The sequence below is a fragment of the Meles meles genome, chromosome 1 (assembly GCF_922984935.1).
Source record: "Meles meles chromosome 1, mMelMel3.1 paternal haplotype, whole genome shotgun sequence".
NCBI lineage: Eukaryota > Metazoa > Chordata > Mammalia > Carnivora > Mustelidae > Meles > Meles meles.
The window spans coordinates 192,423,008-192,438,512 of record NC_060066.1 but is presented as its reverse complement, the minus strand read 5'-3'; the positions used below and the strand labels follow the sequence as shown (position 1 = coordinate 192,438,512).

The window sequence follows — 15,505 nt, the reverse complement described above, 5'->3', positions numbered from 1 at the left end:
CTTCATCGTGTTTACTCTTATTTTTGTATATATATATTTAAGTTTATCTTTCTTTAAAATTTTGGGAGGTAGTTTCTTCTAACAGATTAAAATAAACCCAAAATCAAGTGTGGGGCTCTGCTCTATTCACCAGTCTAATATATATGTATATATATACATTTTTTTTTGGTCCCCCCCAATCTTTTCCCCCCAGTTTCGGGTCTCTTCTGATTTGGTTAGTATATACTTTTCTGGGGTCATTATTACCCTTTTAGTATTTTGTTCTCTCATTCATCTATTCTTATCTGGATAAAATGACAAGGCAGAAAAACAGCACACAAAAAAAGAACAAGAGGCAGTACCAACGGCTAGGAACCTAATCAATACGGACATTGGTAATATGTCAGAACTAGAGTTCAGAACGATTTTCAACATGCTAGCTGGGCTCGAAAAAAGCATGGAAGATATTAGAGAATCCTTTTCTGGAGGAATAAAATACCTATCGGGAGAAATAAAAGAACTAAAATCTAACCAAGTTGAAATCAAAAAAGCTATTAATGAGGGGAAATAAAAAAAGGAGGCTCTTACTGCTATGATAAATGAGGCAGAAGAGAGAATTAGTGATATAGAAGACCAAATGATGGAGAATAAAGAAGCTGAGCAAAAAAGAGACAAACAACTACTGGACCACAAGGGAAGAATTTGAGATAAGTGATACCATAAGATGAAATAATATTAGAATAATTGGGATTCCAGAAGAAGAAAGAGAGAGGGGGGCAGAAGGTGTATTGGAGCAAATTATAGTAGAGAACTTCCCTAATTTGGCGAAGGGAACATCATCAAAATCCAGGAGGCACAGGGTACCCCCCCCCCCAAATCAGTAAAAATAGGTCCACAGCCCATCATTTAATAGTAAAACTTACAAGTCTTAGTGACAAAGAGAAAATCCTGAAAGCAGCTTGGGACAAGAGGTCTGTAACATACAATGGTAGAAATATTAGATTGGCAGCAGACCTATCCACAAAGACCTGGCAGGCCAGAAAGGACTGGCATGATATATTTAGAGCACTGAATGAGAAAAATATGCAGCCAACAATACTATATCCAGCTAGCCTGTTATTGAAAATAGAAGGAGAGATAAAAAGCTTCCAGGACAAACAAAAACTAAAAGAATTTGCAAACACCAAAGAAGCCCTACAGGAAATATTAAAAGGGGTCCTCTAAGTAAAGAGAGAGCCTAAAAGTAACACAGACCAGAAAGGAACAGAGACAATATACAGTAACAGTCACCTTACAGGCAATATAATGGCAGTAAATTCACACCTTTCAATAGTTACCCTGAATGCAAATGGGCTAAATGCTCCAATCAAAAGACACAGGGTATCAGAATGGATAAAAAACTAAGACCCACTGATACACTGTCCACAAGAAACTCATTTTAGGGGCACCTGGGTGGCTCAGTGGGTTAAGCCTCTGCCTTCCGCTCAGGTCATGATCTTGGGGTCTTGGGATCGAGCCCTGCATTGGGCTCTCTGCTCAGTGGGGAGCCTGCTCCTCCCTCCAACCCTTCCTGCCTGCCTCTCTGCCTACTTGTGATAAATAAATAAAATCTTTAAAAAAATAAAAAAAAAGAAAAAGAAACTCATTTTAGACCCAAAGTCACCTCCAGATTTAAAGTGAGGGGGTAGAAAACAATTTACCATGCTAACAGACATCAAAAGAAAGCTGGGGTGGCAATCCTTGTAACAGATAAATAAGATTTTAAGCCAAAGACTATAATAAGAGATAAGGAAGGACACTATGTCATACTTAAAGGGACTGTCCTCCAAGAAGAAGATCTATCAATTTTAAATATATATGCCCCTAACAAGGGAGTAGACAATTACATTAACCAGTTAATAACAAAATCAAAGAAACAGATCAACAACAATACAATAATAGTAAAGGACCGTAACACCCCCTCTCTGAAATGGACAGATCATCTAAGCAAAAGATCAACAAGGAAATAAGGGCTTTAAATGACACACTGGACCAGATGGACATCACAGATATATTCAGAACATTCCATCCCAAAGCAACAGAATACACCTTCTTCTCTAGTGCACATGGAACATTCTCCAGAATAGATCACATCCTGGGTCAGAAATCAGGTCTCAGCTGGTACCAAAAGATTGGGATCATTCCCTGCATATTTTCAGACCACAATGCTCTGAAGCTACAACTCAATCACAAGAGGAAAGCTGGAAAGAACTCAAATACATGGAGGCTAAAGGGCATCCTACTAAAGAAAGAATGGGTCAACCAGGAAATTAAAGAAGAATTTTAAAAATTCATGGAAACAAATGAAAATGAAAACACAACTGTTCAAAGTCTTTGGGACACAGCAAAGACAGTCCTGAGAGGAAAGTATATAGCCATATAAACCTTTCTCAAGAAACAAAAAAGATCTCAAGTACACAACCCAACCCAAAAGGAGCTGCAGAAAGAACAGCAAATAAAGCCTAAACTCAGCAGGAGAGAAATAATAAAGATGAGAGCAGAAATCAATGAAAGATTTATTTATTTATTTGAGAGACAGAGTGCACACAGGGCTGGGGGTCAGAGGGAGAGGGAGAGAGAGAACTTGAAGCAGGCTACATGCCTAGCGTGGAGCCCAATGTGGGGCTCCATCTCATGACCCCGAGATCATGAACTGAGCTGCAATAACTTGAGGGATTTTAGAAGCTGAACTTTTTTTTTTTTTTTTTGAGGCTGAACGTTTTTATTAATCAAATTCTTCTAGCCCCCATTCATGTTTCAAGTGGTGGCATGAACCAGGGGCCATTTACAGGCAGAGAAACACCCACAGAAGCAATCTGAGGAGACAGCCTGGCATGGAGCTGGGCAAGCGAGAAGAGAGAGCGAGGGCATTAGACAGACTGGGGCTAGAGTCCCAGCTAGCTGTGTGACCCTGGACCACGCACTGAACCCCTCTAAGTTTGGGATGCTTTACTTAAGAACTGAAGAGAATACCTATACCTCAGAGAGTCAGAACGAGGATTCAGTCCCATAATGTGAGTGAATATGGTGAGTGATGCTAGTACAGGGCAGGGACACAGCCCTTTAATTCTTCTTCTTGTGTCCCGTAACTAGTACTTTTATATCCCAAATCCGGCCTGAGAGGCTCTGCTAGATAGAATTTCTGAGGGGTTATCTCTTAGCTGTGGATACCTGTAATACAACACTGCCTCCATTTTTGCTTCTGATAGTCTCTCATTTCTTTCGGAATGTTTAGTTCTTAACATCAGAAAAGTTTAAGACCTGCTCTGTCAGTACGGCAGCCGCTAGCTGTGTGGTGCTCTCCGAGCGTAAAGTACGATTCCGTTCCTCAGTTGCATGGGGCTCACAGAAAGGCCGACCACACATGACCAGCGCAGTCACATGAGAGAGCACACCCCAAACATGTCCGCCCTCACAGAAAGTTCTACTGGCTAGTGCTGTACTAGGCTCTTCTTCAGACCCACTTGTTCTATCCTTCTTGTTATTTCCACAGATGACCGTTCGCAGGGCTGAGGAGTGACGTGTGGGTTTTGTGACCGCCTCAGACTGCAGGTAGAGGGCCTCAAAGCAATGGCCGTGAAACATCCAAAAAAATGGGCCTGAAGGGCTGCAGAGCTCCAAGGTCATGGAGACTTTTCCTCTATTTGATGTTCAAACCCTCACACCGTGTTGCCTGCAGGGGGCTTCTGGTCTCTGCCTGAACACCTCAGTGATGGGGACTGAGGTGAGGTCAGGTGAGGCAGCCTAGCCTGCTGCCATCCAACAAAGGTTGCTGCACAGCTCTCCCTGATGTTGAACCTGAACGTGCCCCACCCACAGGCCTGGCTTAGCCCTCTGGGGCCATGAGAAAGTCTGCCATGAGTCTGAGGAGGACCGAACGCAGGCCTGATTTCCAGCCAAACATCCCTAGTTCTTTCAACTGTGCCTCTGTGACAAGGGTTTCGGTCTGTTCCCTAACACAGCCCCCTTCGTCTCCCCAACACAGCCCAGACTGTCTAATAAATCTCATAAAATCGAAGTCCAGGCCTGGATGCACAGCCCCAAATGTACTCACACCAGTGGAGAACTGAATCTGGTTCCAAATTCCACATTTTCCATATCTTACAGCAAGACCCCGTTCACATTTCTGACAGCCCAATCACACTGCTGATTCGACCCAAAGTCAGAGCCAATCCAAAGCTCTCATTTCCTTCCCCATATGCACCACTATCACATCTTCCCTTTAGGACCTGGCCCTGCCTGGCTCGCCCACAACGCTCCGCCAGTTTGTCAGACCAAACCACTTGCCATTCCGTACCGTGCTATTTCATCTTCCTGTGTCCCCGCATAATTGATTCCCTCTGTTTGGGTGTCATCTCCTCTGCAAAGCTTTGCCCCATAGCCAGGTAATCACTTCCTCCTGTCTTCTCTCTGGACCACGTATACACCATCATCGCACGGCCACATGGCAATGATGTTTATTTACACGTCCGTCTTTCCTTCTGGACCACGAGCTTCGTGAGGATTTAATCCTCTGTAATGCCAGCCTTCACCATGGTGCCAAACTCATGGGTGCCCAGGAATTCTTTTCTTAAGCTGTCTCTTGAGATCAGGATTCTCTATGCTGTCCTTTCCTGAGTGTTTCTTTTCTGAACTCTGACTTTGCACCTGTCCCTGAAATGCTTCACCTTGCTGGGTTTGGTCCCTCATTCCAGGTTAAATCCTTTGCAGAGTGATTAGGACACCAATATTTTAGCTTTGTGCCACTTGCTCGCCTAACCTGTGAACCGCCCGAATCCTCATTAAGCCACTGCCTGTGATACACAGCCCTGGAGAGCATCAAGCGGAGACTTGGGGCAGGTGCTAGAAAGCTGGCTAGGTCAAGGAGAGGTCTGGCAGAAGGAATTCGGTGTGTGTGCGGGGGGATTGCTCCTTCTCTGGGATTACCTCGTCAGCGAAGTCCTTTTCCAGGTCCAAGTAAGAAGTATAGGTTTTGTTCCCACCCCACTTCTCATCTCGAAGGATCACAAACTCTGTAAGACAAAGGATCCATGCCAACAAATTCATCGATAATGGCAAAGTCAGCAGTCCTAGCTCAAATGGTACGGATACTTGTAGTTTCTGTTATACATTTTCAATTTTTATTCTGTTATACATTTCAACTTTATTATATGATATATATATTTATATATCTTATTGTTCTTAAATCAGATGAGCCGGCAACCCAGCTGGCACCCATTCTCAAGGGGAAGGATTGTGCCTTACATTTCTTTCGTCTCGCTCTAATTCGGCATGCCTGTGCCCACCCACCTTGACACCCTGCTTAGAACCCAACCTGGTGACAATCTCATGGGCAATAAAAATCCCATCCCAAGTGCAAGTGTACCCTGGTATATGAGAAGTCAGAGGGAAACCCAAAGGAAGACTCTTAACCAGCCCCAAGGATGATCACAGTACTAGCTCTGCTCCGTCTGCCCAGCCTCCGAGAAGCAATCAGCGAGTGTCTTACCGGACTTGAGGGGAAAGAGGACATGCTTGATGAAGGACAGAACCCCATTGTTCTCTACATTCCCTGGCTCACAGAAGGCCTTCTTTAGTTTTTTCTTCACATCCTCCTTCCGGTCAAGGAGATCAATCTTGGACTCCTAGAAGCCACAGAGGAGAAGGGACCTCTTATGGTGGGGAATGAGATATGCTCAACTAATCTGTGTTTTTTTTTGTTTTTTAAGAGGTTTAAACATTAATGACTTTAATAAAAGCATATTAATCAGAGTCAAGAACCACTCACAATATTGCCACCTGACAAAAATCACGATTTCAGTTTTCCTGTGTTCTTCCCAGGCCTGTAACATGCAGAATCGTTACAAACTCATAGTTGGAGAACAAACTCAGAGAGCTTTATAAAGCTGTCTTTGCTTTTTTACTTGAGACTGTATTGTAAGTATTTCTGAGTCTTTTGTAAGTGTTTCTAGTCTTTGCGTCTAATTTTTTTTTTAAAGATTTTATTTATTTATTTGACAGAGAGAGAACACAAGCAGGGGGAGTGAGAGAGAGAGAAGCAGGCTGCCCGCCAAGCAGAGAGCCCAATGTAGGGCTTGATCCCCGGACCCCAGGATCACGACCTGAGCCGAAGGCAGACGCTTGATGACTGAGCCATCCAGGTGCCCCTTTGCTTCTAATTGTTATGCTGTATCATACTCCCAGTTATTAGTAACAACATGATTTCTGAACCGTTAGATTATGTTCTAATTTTTACAAATTATATACAATAGTACAACGAACATCTTTGCAGAGGTTTTTACTGTTTTTGTTTCTGCCTTCTCTGGGATTATTTCCTTAACCTTCCCAAAACTGTCAGGCCCAAAACTATTTTATGAAAGGGGCATAATCATGGTCATTGCCCAAAACAGTATGTGAGTGGCTTGCTGCATGGCAAATCCCAGACCCAGGTACTATCTAGTAAATAGAGCCATCTTCTCTTTTCAGGTAGTAGAAACTGTTTCTTATTTTGGAGTGAGTAAGCGCATGGTTCTTTGGGTTCAGTGGTTACCAAATTCTCGTCTGTGCATGCCTGCGTATGAGTCATCTGGGGTGAAAAATGGAAGTTACTGGAAGATGAATCAAAATCTCTCCCCCTCTCTCTGCCTGCCTCTCTGCCTACTTGTGATCTCTCTCTCTGTCAAATAAATTAAAAAAAAAAACAAAACTTCAAAATCTCTTGAGGTTGGGCCAGGTATTGGTATCTTTAAAAAGCTCTTTGAGTAATTCTGATGCAATCATATTCAGGAACTGCTGCTAACACTGATTTCCAGGGCCAAGATACGGTGAAAGTCACTAAACAGGGTGAGTGATACGATATTTTGTCAGAGAAATAACTGATACATGGAAGACTTTAGCACAGAGAGAAACAAGTATTTTATATATTCCTTGAAAAAATAACAACTTAGGTTCCATGTGTGTATTTACTGATCTCCGATCAAAGATTGAAAAGTCAGATTTAAAGAACTAGAAGAACACCCAAATGTGACTTCAATCAGAATCACCTGGTGGAATTTGAAAGAAAATACAGATTCCTAATGTTCCCCAGAACCACTTCATCACAAAATCTCTAAGAACAGCCAAAGCAACGTTTGTTGTTGTTGTTGTGTTTAAATTCCCTAGGTGGTTCTGAAGCTCAGCTGTGTTTGAGAACCCAGAACGTAACCTTTCCCATCTTTGGGTTTCCACGACGTCCTCCATTCTGTATCCTCAATGATCAAAATTGTATTCTTTCGAAGCGGGACTTTTAACTGTTTAGAAGATATTATATTTATCACAATAGTTACATCGAATATCAGCCCAAGAATCCAGATGCTCTATGGTGAAATGCCACCCTAGTCTCACTAACCTCATGAATAAGGCTGACGTTGAGCACAGTTCTATGAGCAAAGAAACTACTTTTGCTTGTGCGTTTTACCGGCCGCAGGGAAAGTGTTAAGGTTATGACGGGATCTCATCAGGACTGCTTCTGGGTCCTTCAATATTCAAGAACCACTGAAACTAAGTGGATGGCTTCGGATTCCCTGGAACTCAAATCTACAAGAACTCTAGTTAGTGAGGGGGAATCTTCTTTTGAGTCCTCAATCCTTTCAACTCTTGCTAAGAATTTCTAAACTCAAGTCAGAGTTGGCAAACATACCTCTTCTGAGGAGCTCATTTTACTGCCGGTTAATCCTGGAACCATGGGATTCATCAGATGGACCCGTTTTGAGTAGCCGAGTGCAGGGAGGTACTGGGGAGTTAGAAAGAAACACACAAACCTGCTATTAGTATAAATTCCTCCTCAGTGCCCCAGTCTCATCTAACTTGTCCAGCAACGTGATAGTTAGATATAGCTCTTCCAATTTCTTTTTTTTTTACTGAACATACAACCTTTCTTTCTTCCTCTCTTTTTAAAAAAGTTTTTACTTGGGGTGCCTGGGTGGCTCAGTGGGTTAAGTCTCTGCCTTTGGCTCAGGTCATGATCTCAGGGTCCTGGGATCGAGTCCCCCATTGGGCTCTCTGCTCAGCAGGGAGCCTGTTTCTCGCCTCTCTCTGCCTACTTATGATCTCTGTCAAATAAATAAATAAATAATCTTAAAAAAATTTTTTTAAAAATTAAAGGTTTTACTTAAATTTAGTTAACATACACCATAATATTAGGTTCAGGTGTAGAATTTAGTGGTTCTACACTTCTATTCGTCTCCTGGTGCTCATCACAAGAAGCACACACCTTCAGCCCCATCCTCTGTTTCTCCTGCCCCACACCCACCTCCCCTGTGGTAACCATTTTCTCGCTTTGCCTCGCTCTCTGTTTTCCCCTCATTTGTTTTGTTTCTTAGATTCCATGTGCGTGAAATCATATGGTATTTTTCTTACCCTGACTGACTGCCTTCTTGTCTTTTTTAAAGATTTCATTTATTTGACAGAGTAAAAGAACACAGCAGGGAGAGTGGGAAGAAGAGGGAGAGGGAGAAGCAGGCTCCCCCCTAAGTGGGGAGCACGATGCAGGACTGGATCCCAGGACCCTGGGGTCATGACCTGAGCTGAAGGCAGACACTTAACCGACTGAACCACCCAGGTGCACCAGACTGACATATTTCACTTCACATAATACACTCTAGTTCCATCCATGTCATTGTAGATGATGACATTTCATTTTTTGGGAGGTTGAGTAATACTCCATTGTGTTGAATACACAACCTTTTGATGGTGTACATAACATAAACAAGTTTTCTTTTTCTCAAAAAAAAAAAAAAAAGGTGTCTGTTTTCTCAACTGCTTTTCTATTAGTATTACATTGTGATTTTTACATTACATTGGATTTGCCCTGTCACCATAAACAACTTGAAAAGCTGGAAATACATAAAATAACCATTCGTAGGCATTCAACAGCAACAGCAGTAGGGCTACAAAGCTTGATAGGAGGGAAAGCAAAGGTGACCCCACACTCACCCTGGCTTTCTTCTTGAGGGCATTTTTTTCCAAACTAGGTGCTGAGATAAAGAGAAGAGCTGTCTGATGAAGCAGAGGAAAGAGAGACTGGGGTTCAGTACTGCCAGGATGCTGGGATTTGGGAAGGGTTCTAGAGTAAAGCGAGCTCCTCCACCCAAATCTAAGTCAAAGTTCCCCCACTGATTTATGAGCCGACTCATAGCTGTGTGTGTGTACAGAGAGACACCAGGAAGCCCAGCAGGGAACAGGTGCTGGGAGACTGGAGACCTGCAGAGAGATTTTAGACACTGGACAGTGCTGGGGAGACAGTAGGAAGTTCAGTTCCACTCAGAGTAAAGAGGTCTTTGTCAACACTCTGAGATTTGAGTGTGAGACCCCAGAAAGGTCACATCCCAGGAATAAGGACCACATGGTAGGAGGAAGGGCAAAACTTAAACGACCTGTTCTGACCGAGCCTAGAACCAGTGCTGACAGGATCAAGGTGATAAGGCAGTAATTTAACAGCCTACAGAAAGCACAGCACCTGTAAACACAATCCAGAGTCTCTACAACACATCTATGACGTCTCCGATACAATAAAAAAGTATTAGAAATGGGAAAAAGACAAAAAAAAAAAGCCTGATAGTTAAGAGAAAACAGTCAATAAAAGCAGACCCAGGAAAAATCCAGATATTGGGATAAACCGATCAGGATGTCAAAATGACTATGATTGGTATGTTAAAGGAAACAGAGAGAAAGATGGACAAAATGGATAAAAGACAGGATTTCAAAAGAGAACTGGAATCTATAAAAAAAGAACCAACTAGAAGTGCTAAAATGACATGATACGATATTGGATGGATTTAACAGGAGACAGGTTTGATGAACTTGAAGAAAAGTCAGCAGAGAATAACCCAACTAAGCACAAAAGGGACCAAAAAAAAAAAAAAAAAAAAAGGAAAGAACAGAACAGAATATAAGAGATGTGTGGGACATGGTCAAGAAGTCAACCATACATATAGTTAGGGTCCTAGCACAGGAGAGAGAGAATAGGACAGAAGCAATATTTAAGGAAATACTAGGGGACAATTTCTCCAAATTTAAGAAAACAGACTCAAGAAGCTTAGCAAAATCCAAGTAGGATAAATACCAAGAAAACTATACCCAGGAACATCATAGTCAAATTGCTGAAAATCAAGAGACAGAGAAAATTCTAAAAGCAGCCAGAGAAAAGCTGTATTATCTATAAAGGAGAAACAATAATACTTACAGGTGACTTCTCAATGGAAACTAAGGAAGCCAGAGGCAATGGGATGACTCTTTATTTTATTTTATTTTATTTTTTTAAAAGATTTTATTTATTTGACAGACAGAGATCACAAGTAGGTAGAGAGGCAGGCAGAGAGAGGAAGGGAAGCAGGCTCCCTGCTGAGCAGAGAGCCCGATGTGGGGCTCGATTCCAGGACCCTGGGATCATGACCTGAGCCGAAGGCAGCGGCTTAATCCACTGAGCCACCCAGGCGCCCCGGGATGACTCTTTAAAGTGTTTAAAGAAAAATAATTGCCAGCCTAGAATTTGATATCCAGTGAAAACAAAAGAAAGATGTTTTCTTTCAAAAGAAAGCTGAAAGAACTCATTACTAATGATCTACACTACCAATGCCAACTTGGCTGGGGGAGGCTCTTCGGATCGAAGGAAAATGATCCCAGATGGAAGCCTAGAGGCACAGAAGCTCTGGAAGGAGTCAAGAGTACCACGAAGAGTGAGTAGGGCTAAGTATATATGCAAATTGAGTGCTTAAAGGGCATCTGGGTGGCTCAGTGGGTTAAGCCTCTGCCTTCGGCTCAGGTCATGATCTCAGGGTCCTGGGATCGAGCCCCGCACTGGGCTTTCTGCTAGGCAGGGAGCCTGCTTCCCCCTCCCTCTCTGCCTACTAGTGACCTCTGTCAAATAAATAAATAAAATCTTTTAAAAAAATTGAGTGCTTAAAAAGGAATTATAATAAAGTCTTTGGGATTTAAAATACATGTAGAAGTGAACTGTATGACAATAGCACAAAAGGCAAAAGGAGTTAAGTGGATAAAATTATAGGTTTTTACATCATTGAGAAGTGGTAAAAATATCGAATTTAAAGTGTTATACGTTACAAAGACACATGTTGTAATCTCTAGGGCATAGGTGGGCAAAACTTTTCTGTAAAGGACCAAATGATACATATTTTAGACTTAGAGACTTTCCCCACATAGGGTTTCTACTGCATACTCTACTTCATGTTTTGTAGAGCTCTTAAAAAATATAAAAACCAGGGTGCCTGGGTGGCTCAGCTGGTTGAGCGGCCGATTCTTGGTTTTTGCTCAGGTCATGATCTCAGGGTCCTGGGATCAAGCTCTATGTCAGGCTACACACTCTGCACCAAGCCAAGTTTGCTTGTGCCACGCCCCCCCACCAGTGTGATCTCTCTCTAAAATAAAGAAATAAAATCTTTTTTTTTTTTTTAAGATTTCATTTATTTACTTATTTGTCAGAGAGAGAGAGGGAGAGTGCACAAGCAGGGGAGAAGCAGGTTCCCCACCGAGCAAGGGGCCTGATATCCCAGGACCCTGGGATCATGACACGCAGGTGTCCCAAGAAATAAAATCTTTATTAAAAAGTGGGGGGGGGGGGCGGCACTTGGGTGGCTCAGTGGGTTAAGCATCTGCCTTCAGCTCAGGTCATGATCCACGGTCCTGGGATTGAGTCCTGCATGGGGCACCCTGCTCCACAGGGCTTGCTTCCCCCTCTACGTCTGCCTCTCTCTATCTCATGAATAAATAAATAAAAATCTTTATTTAAAAAAATTATACCGTTCTTAGAGCTTGTGAGTCACACAAAAACAAGCTATGGGTCATATCTCTGCCAGAATAATAAAAGTAGATTCAACTAAAAAGTTAACAGAGGAGATAAAATAGAATAGTATGAAATACATAATCAAAAAATTTACGTTGTAAGCCTTCCCTGTTCATTAAATATACCTGAAAACCATAAGCCAGTCAAAGAAAGATAAACACCGTATGATTTCATTCATATGTGGAATTCAGGAAACAAAACAAACCAGCAAAGAGGAAAAAAACGGGAAAGAGAAACAAACCAAGAAACAGGACTCAACTACAGAGAACAAACTGATGGTCACCAGAGGGAAGGGGGGTGGGGGGGGAGGGGAAATGGGGGTAGGGATTAAGGAGCACACTTGCTGTGATGAGCACTGAGTTACATACAGAACTGGTGAACGAGTAGATTGCACACCTGAAACTAATATAACACTGAAGGTTACTATACCGGAAATAAGATTAAAAACTTAATAAAAAATACATCCAGGGGCGCCTGGGTGGCTCAGTGGGTTAAAGCCTCTGCCTTCAGCTCAGGTCATGATCCCAGGGGTCCTGGGATCAAGCCCCACATCGGGCTTTCTGCTCGGCAGGGAGCCTGCTTCCTCCTCTCTCTCTACCTACTTGTGATCTCTGTCTGTCAAAAAAAAAATCCAAAAACCATTTAAAAAATACTATATAATATTCCATTGTGAGGAGTTATCATAATATATATCATAACAATCCCTTCCCATTGGATATGAGTTTATTTCTAGATTTTTTTAAAAAATTTTATTTATTTATTTGACAGACAGAGATCACAAGTAGGCAGAAAGGCAGGCAGAGAGAGAGGGGGAAGCAGCCTCCTCGCTGAGCAGAGTCTGATGCGAGGCTCGATCCCAGGACCCTGAGATCATGACCCGAGCTTAACCCACTGAGCCACCCAGGTGCCCCTATTTCTAGATTTTATTTTATTTATTTATTTATTTATTTATTATTTTTTAAAAGATTTTATTCATTTATTTGTCAGAGAGAGAGAGAGAGAGAACGAGCACGCATGCACACAGGCAGGCAGAGTGGCAGAGGGAGAAGCAGGCTCCCCGCGGAGCAAGGAGCCCGATGCGGGACCCGATCCCAGGATGCTGGGATCATGACCTGAGCTGAAGGCAGCCGCTCAACCAACCGAGCCACCCAGGCGTCCCTAGATTTTTTTTAAAAGAGATTTTATTTTTAAGTAACCTCTACACCCATTGTGGGGCTTGAGCTCACAACCCTGAGATCAAGAGTCGCATGCTGTACCGACTGAACCAGCGAGGCATCCCTATGTCTAGATTTTACCTTTAAATTGATAATGCAATAAATACTTTCATATATAACTGAAGTTGCACTTTTATTTTTTATTTTTATTTTTTTTTAATTTTAAACTTTTAAAATTATTTCCTTAGCACCAACTTATGTCATTATTAGGGCAAACTACCTTCCTGGAAATATACATTCCCACTTAACAGTATTTTCTCCACACCCTTGCCAAGATGAGGTTTTGAGAAGCTTTCAAAAATAACAACCATTTCTCAATAGCCCTTTCCAACGTACTCAAATTCTTTCCCCCCAAAAGAACTACTAAGGGTTTGCTCTGATTTCCTCCTTTAAACCCTGTTAAGCCTCATCTCAGAGATGACTGGTTTATGTAAGATCCAGAGCAATATGGACTGAACTCTCTGGGAAAGACCAGTAGTTGACTGACGGTCCCTTTCCCTAGAAACCATGTTATTAGGAAAGAAGCAAATCCAACAGGTCTGTGGGCAGCTTCCAGGTGGCAGCAAGAGCACGGGCTTTTGGGTCAGACAGGTCTGAGTGCCAATTTCTGCTCAGTCACTAACTGTGATAACGGACAACTTTCTCTACACTCCGTTTTCTCGTCTGCAAAACAGGGAGAACAACACCCGCCACGCAACAGAGTTACAAGTGGTGGGACTGGCATATTCAGTAGACCTTAACTGCATACCTGAGGAACGAAAGAAAAAAAGACAGGGAAGAGAACACCGACCTTCTCCGCAAAGGTGAAAATCTTTCTCTGATCAACACCTCCAAACTGGGCATCTACTTTCAAATACTCTTCATCCAAGGCCTGTGGGAAAAAAAAAAACAACACGTGAGCATAAACTCCTACTGTATTTCTTCTATATGGATCTGAAAAATCAGAAATTTTTTTTTTTAAATATTTTATTTATTTGACAGAGAGAAATCACAACTAGGCAGAGAGGCAGGCAGAGAGAGAGGAGGAAGCAGGCTCCCTGCGGAGCAGAGAGCCTGATGTGGGGCTCGATCCCAGGACCCTGGGATCATGACCCGAGCCGAAGGCAGAGGCTTTAACCCACTGAGCCACCCAGGTGCCCCTGAAAAATCAGAAATTTTTGAAAATCACCAGATTTTTTCAGAAAGTAGGGCCAGGATGCAAATAAAGCAGCATCCAGCCTCCCTCTTGTCCTTAAGAGCTGCATATGGACATTTTCCTAGTGCCTGTGGTGAACGGCGCTCCATGGGGCTGTCACGGGGGAGAAAAGAAGAGCCTCCGCCTTTGGGGAGCGCACAGTCCAGTGGGGAAGGGAGGGAAGAAGCAGAAGACACACCATAGTCAGGTCAAAGGTACCCACTGAGTAAGACAGCCCATGACAAATGTCAAATAATGGCATAAGAGGGGCTGATTTGGCTCAGGTCATGATTCCAGGGTCCTGGGATCAAGCCCTGCCTTGGGATCTCCGCTCAGTGGGGAGTCAAATAAATAAAATCTTAAAGGAAAAAACCAAAGGGGTAAGAAGAAAGTGCTATGAGGAGCTCAGAAGCAAAAGGCAAGACTAAACTGATTTTGTCACTTGCTACCTGCCAGGCCTAGTGCCAGCCCTGAGGAAGCAGAGTTGAACCAGACCCAGACTTGGCCTACAAGAAGCCAATTACCCAGCTGAAAAGAGAGACATGTAAACAGAGTATTTCAGTGCAGTGTGCGAAGGGCTACCCAAGATGTTCATTTAAGGGACAGTGCTAACACAAAGACAGAAATGCTTATCTCTAGTAGCAGTGAAGGCTTCCTGGAATCAGACTGTGGCTGACCTCGGTTCTAAAGAATATAGAGATGTTTTTCACCAGGCAGAGGAAACAGATGTCAGAAGGCAGAGAGGTGTGAAATGTATAGGGAAATTATGAGTGATTCAGTATGCAAAAGCACAAACTTCAACGGATGTAGGAAGTGGTTAGTGATGGCATCAGAGATGGAAGGATCCTGACCATCATACTAGGGTGCCTAGCATCACCCTGGCCCACACTGTAGAAACATCACACCAGTAAGAGGGCAGGGCACAGAGTGGAGTCCTCTGGAGTGGAGACAAAGAAAACAGGGAAGAGGCTGCCATGTTAGCCCAGGTAAGAAACGATGCTGAACCAGGTCAGTGGGGATGTAGAACAACAACACATTTAAGAGAATTTAAAAGTAGAACTGATTAGATTTCATGTCTAATTGAATGGAAGGAAGAGGAAGGAGAGGAAGAGACAGGTGAGCAAGCAAGAATAATCTAGAATAGCACTGCCCTAGGATATTCAGGAATGATGAGTATGTTTTATTCTGTGCTGCCCAACAGGCTAGCCACTAGCAGCTACATGTGGCCTGTGAGCACTTGAAATATAGCCAATGTGACTGAAACTTACAAACTTCAATTTT

At 42.8% G+C, this 15,505-nt stretch overlaps 2 protein-coding genes across 5 annotated transcripts in view; one reads left to right on the top strand and one right to left on the bottom strand.

Moving 5' to 3' along the window:
- Positions 1-15,505, bottom strand: part of YARS1 (tyrosyl-tRNA synthetase 1) — a 35,551-nt gene that overhangs the window by 7,020 nt on the left and 13,026 nt on the right. For both annotated transcript variants that reach the window (XM_046022537.1, XM_046022548.1), the window contains exons 5-8: positions 13,841-13,921; positions 7,676-7,768; positions 5,507-5,642; positions 4,945-5,030 (exon numbers count right to left, since the gene is read on the bottom strand). In XM_046022537.1, the coding sequence (XP_045878493.1) occupies positions 4,945-5,030; positions 5,507-5,642; positions 7,676-7,768; positions 13,841-13,921 (396 nt within the window). The remainder of the gene's footprint in view (positions 1-4,944; positions 5,031-5,506; positions 5,643-7,675; positions 7,769-13,840; positions 13,922-15,505) is intronic.
- The window catches only part of LOC123952909 (S100P binding protein), a 51,453-nt gene continuing 51,039 nt past the window's right edge, over positions 15,092-15,505 (top strand). The window contains exon 1 of one of the 3 annotated variants that reach the window (XM_046022619.1): positions 15,092-15,210. In XM_046022619.1, coding sequence (XP_045878575.1) covers positions 15,199-15,210 — 12 coding nt within the window. In that variant the 5' untranslated portion in view covers positions 15,092-15,198. The remainder of the gene's footprint in view (positions 15,211-15,505) is intronic. The other 2 variants (XM_046022628.1, XM_046022599.1) reach the window with 2 other exon arrangements.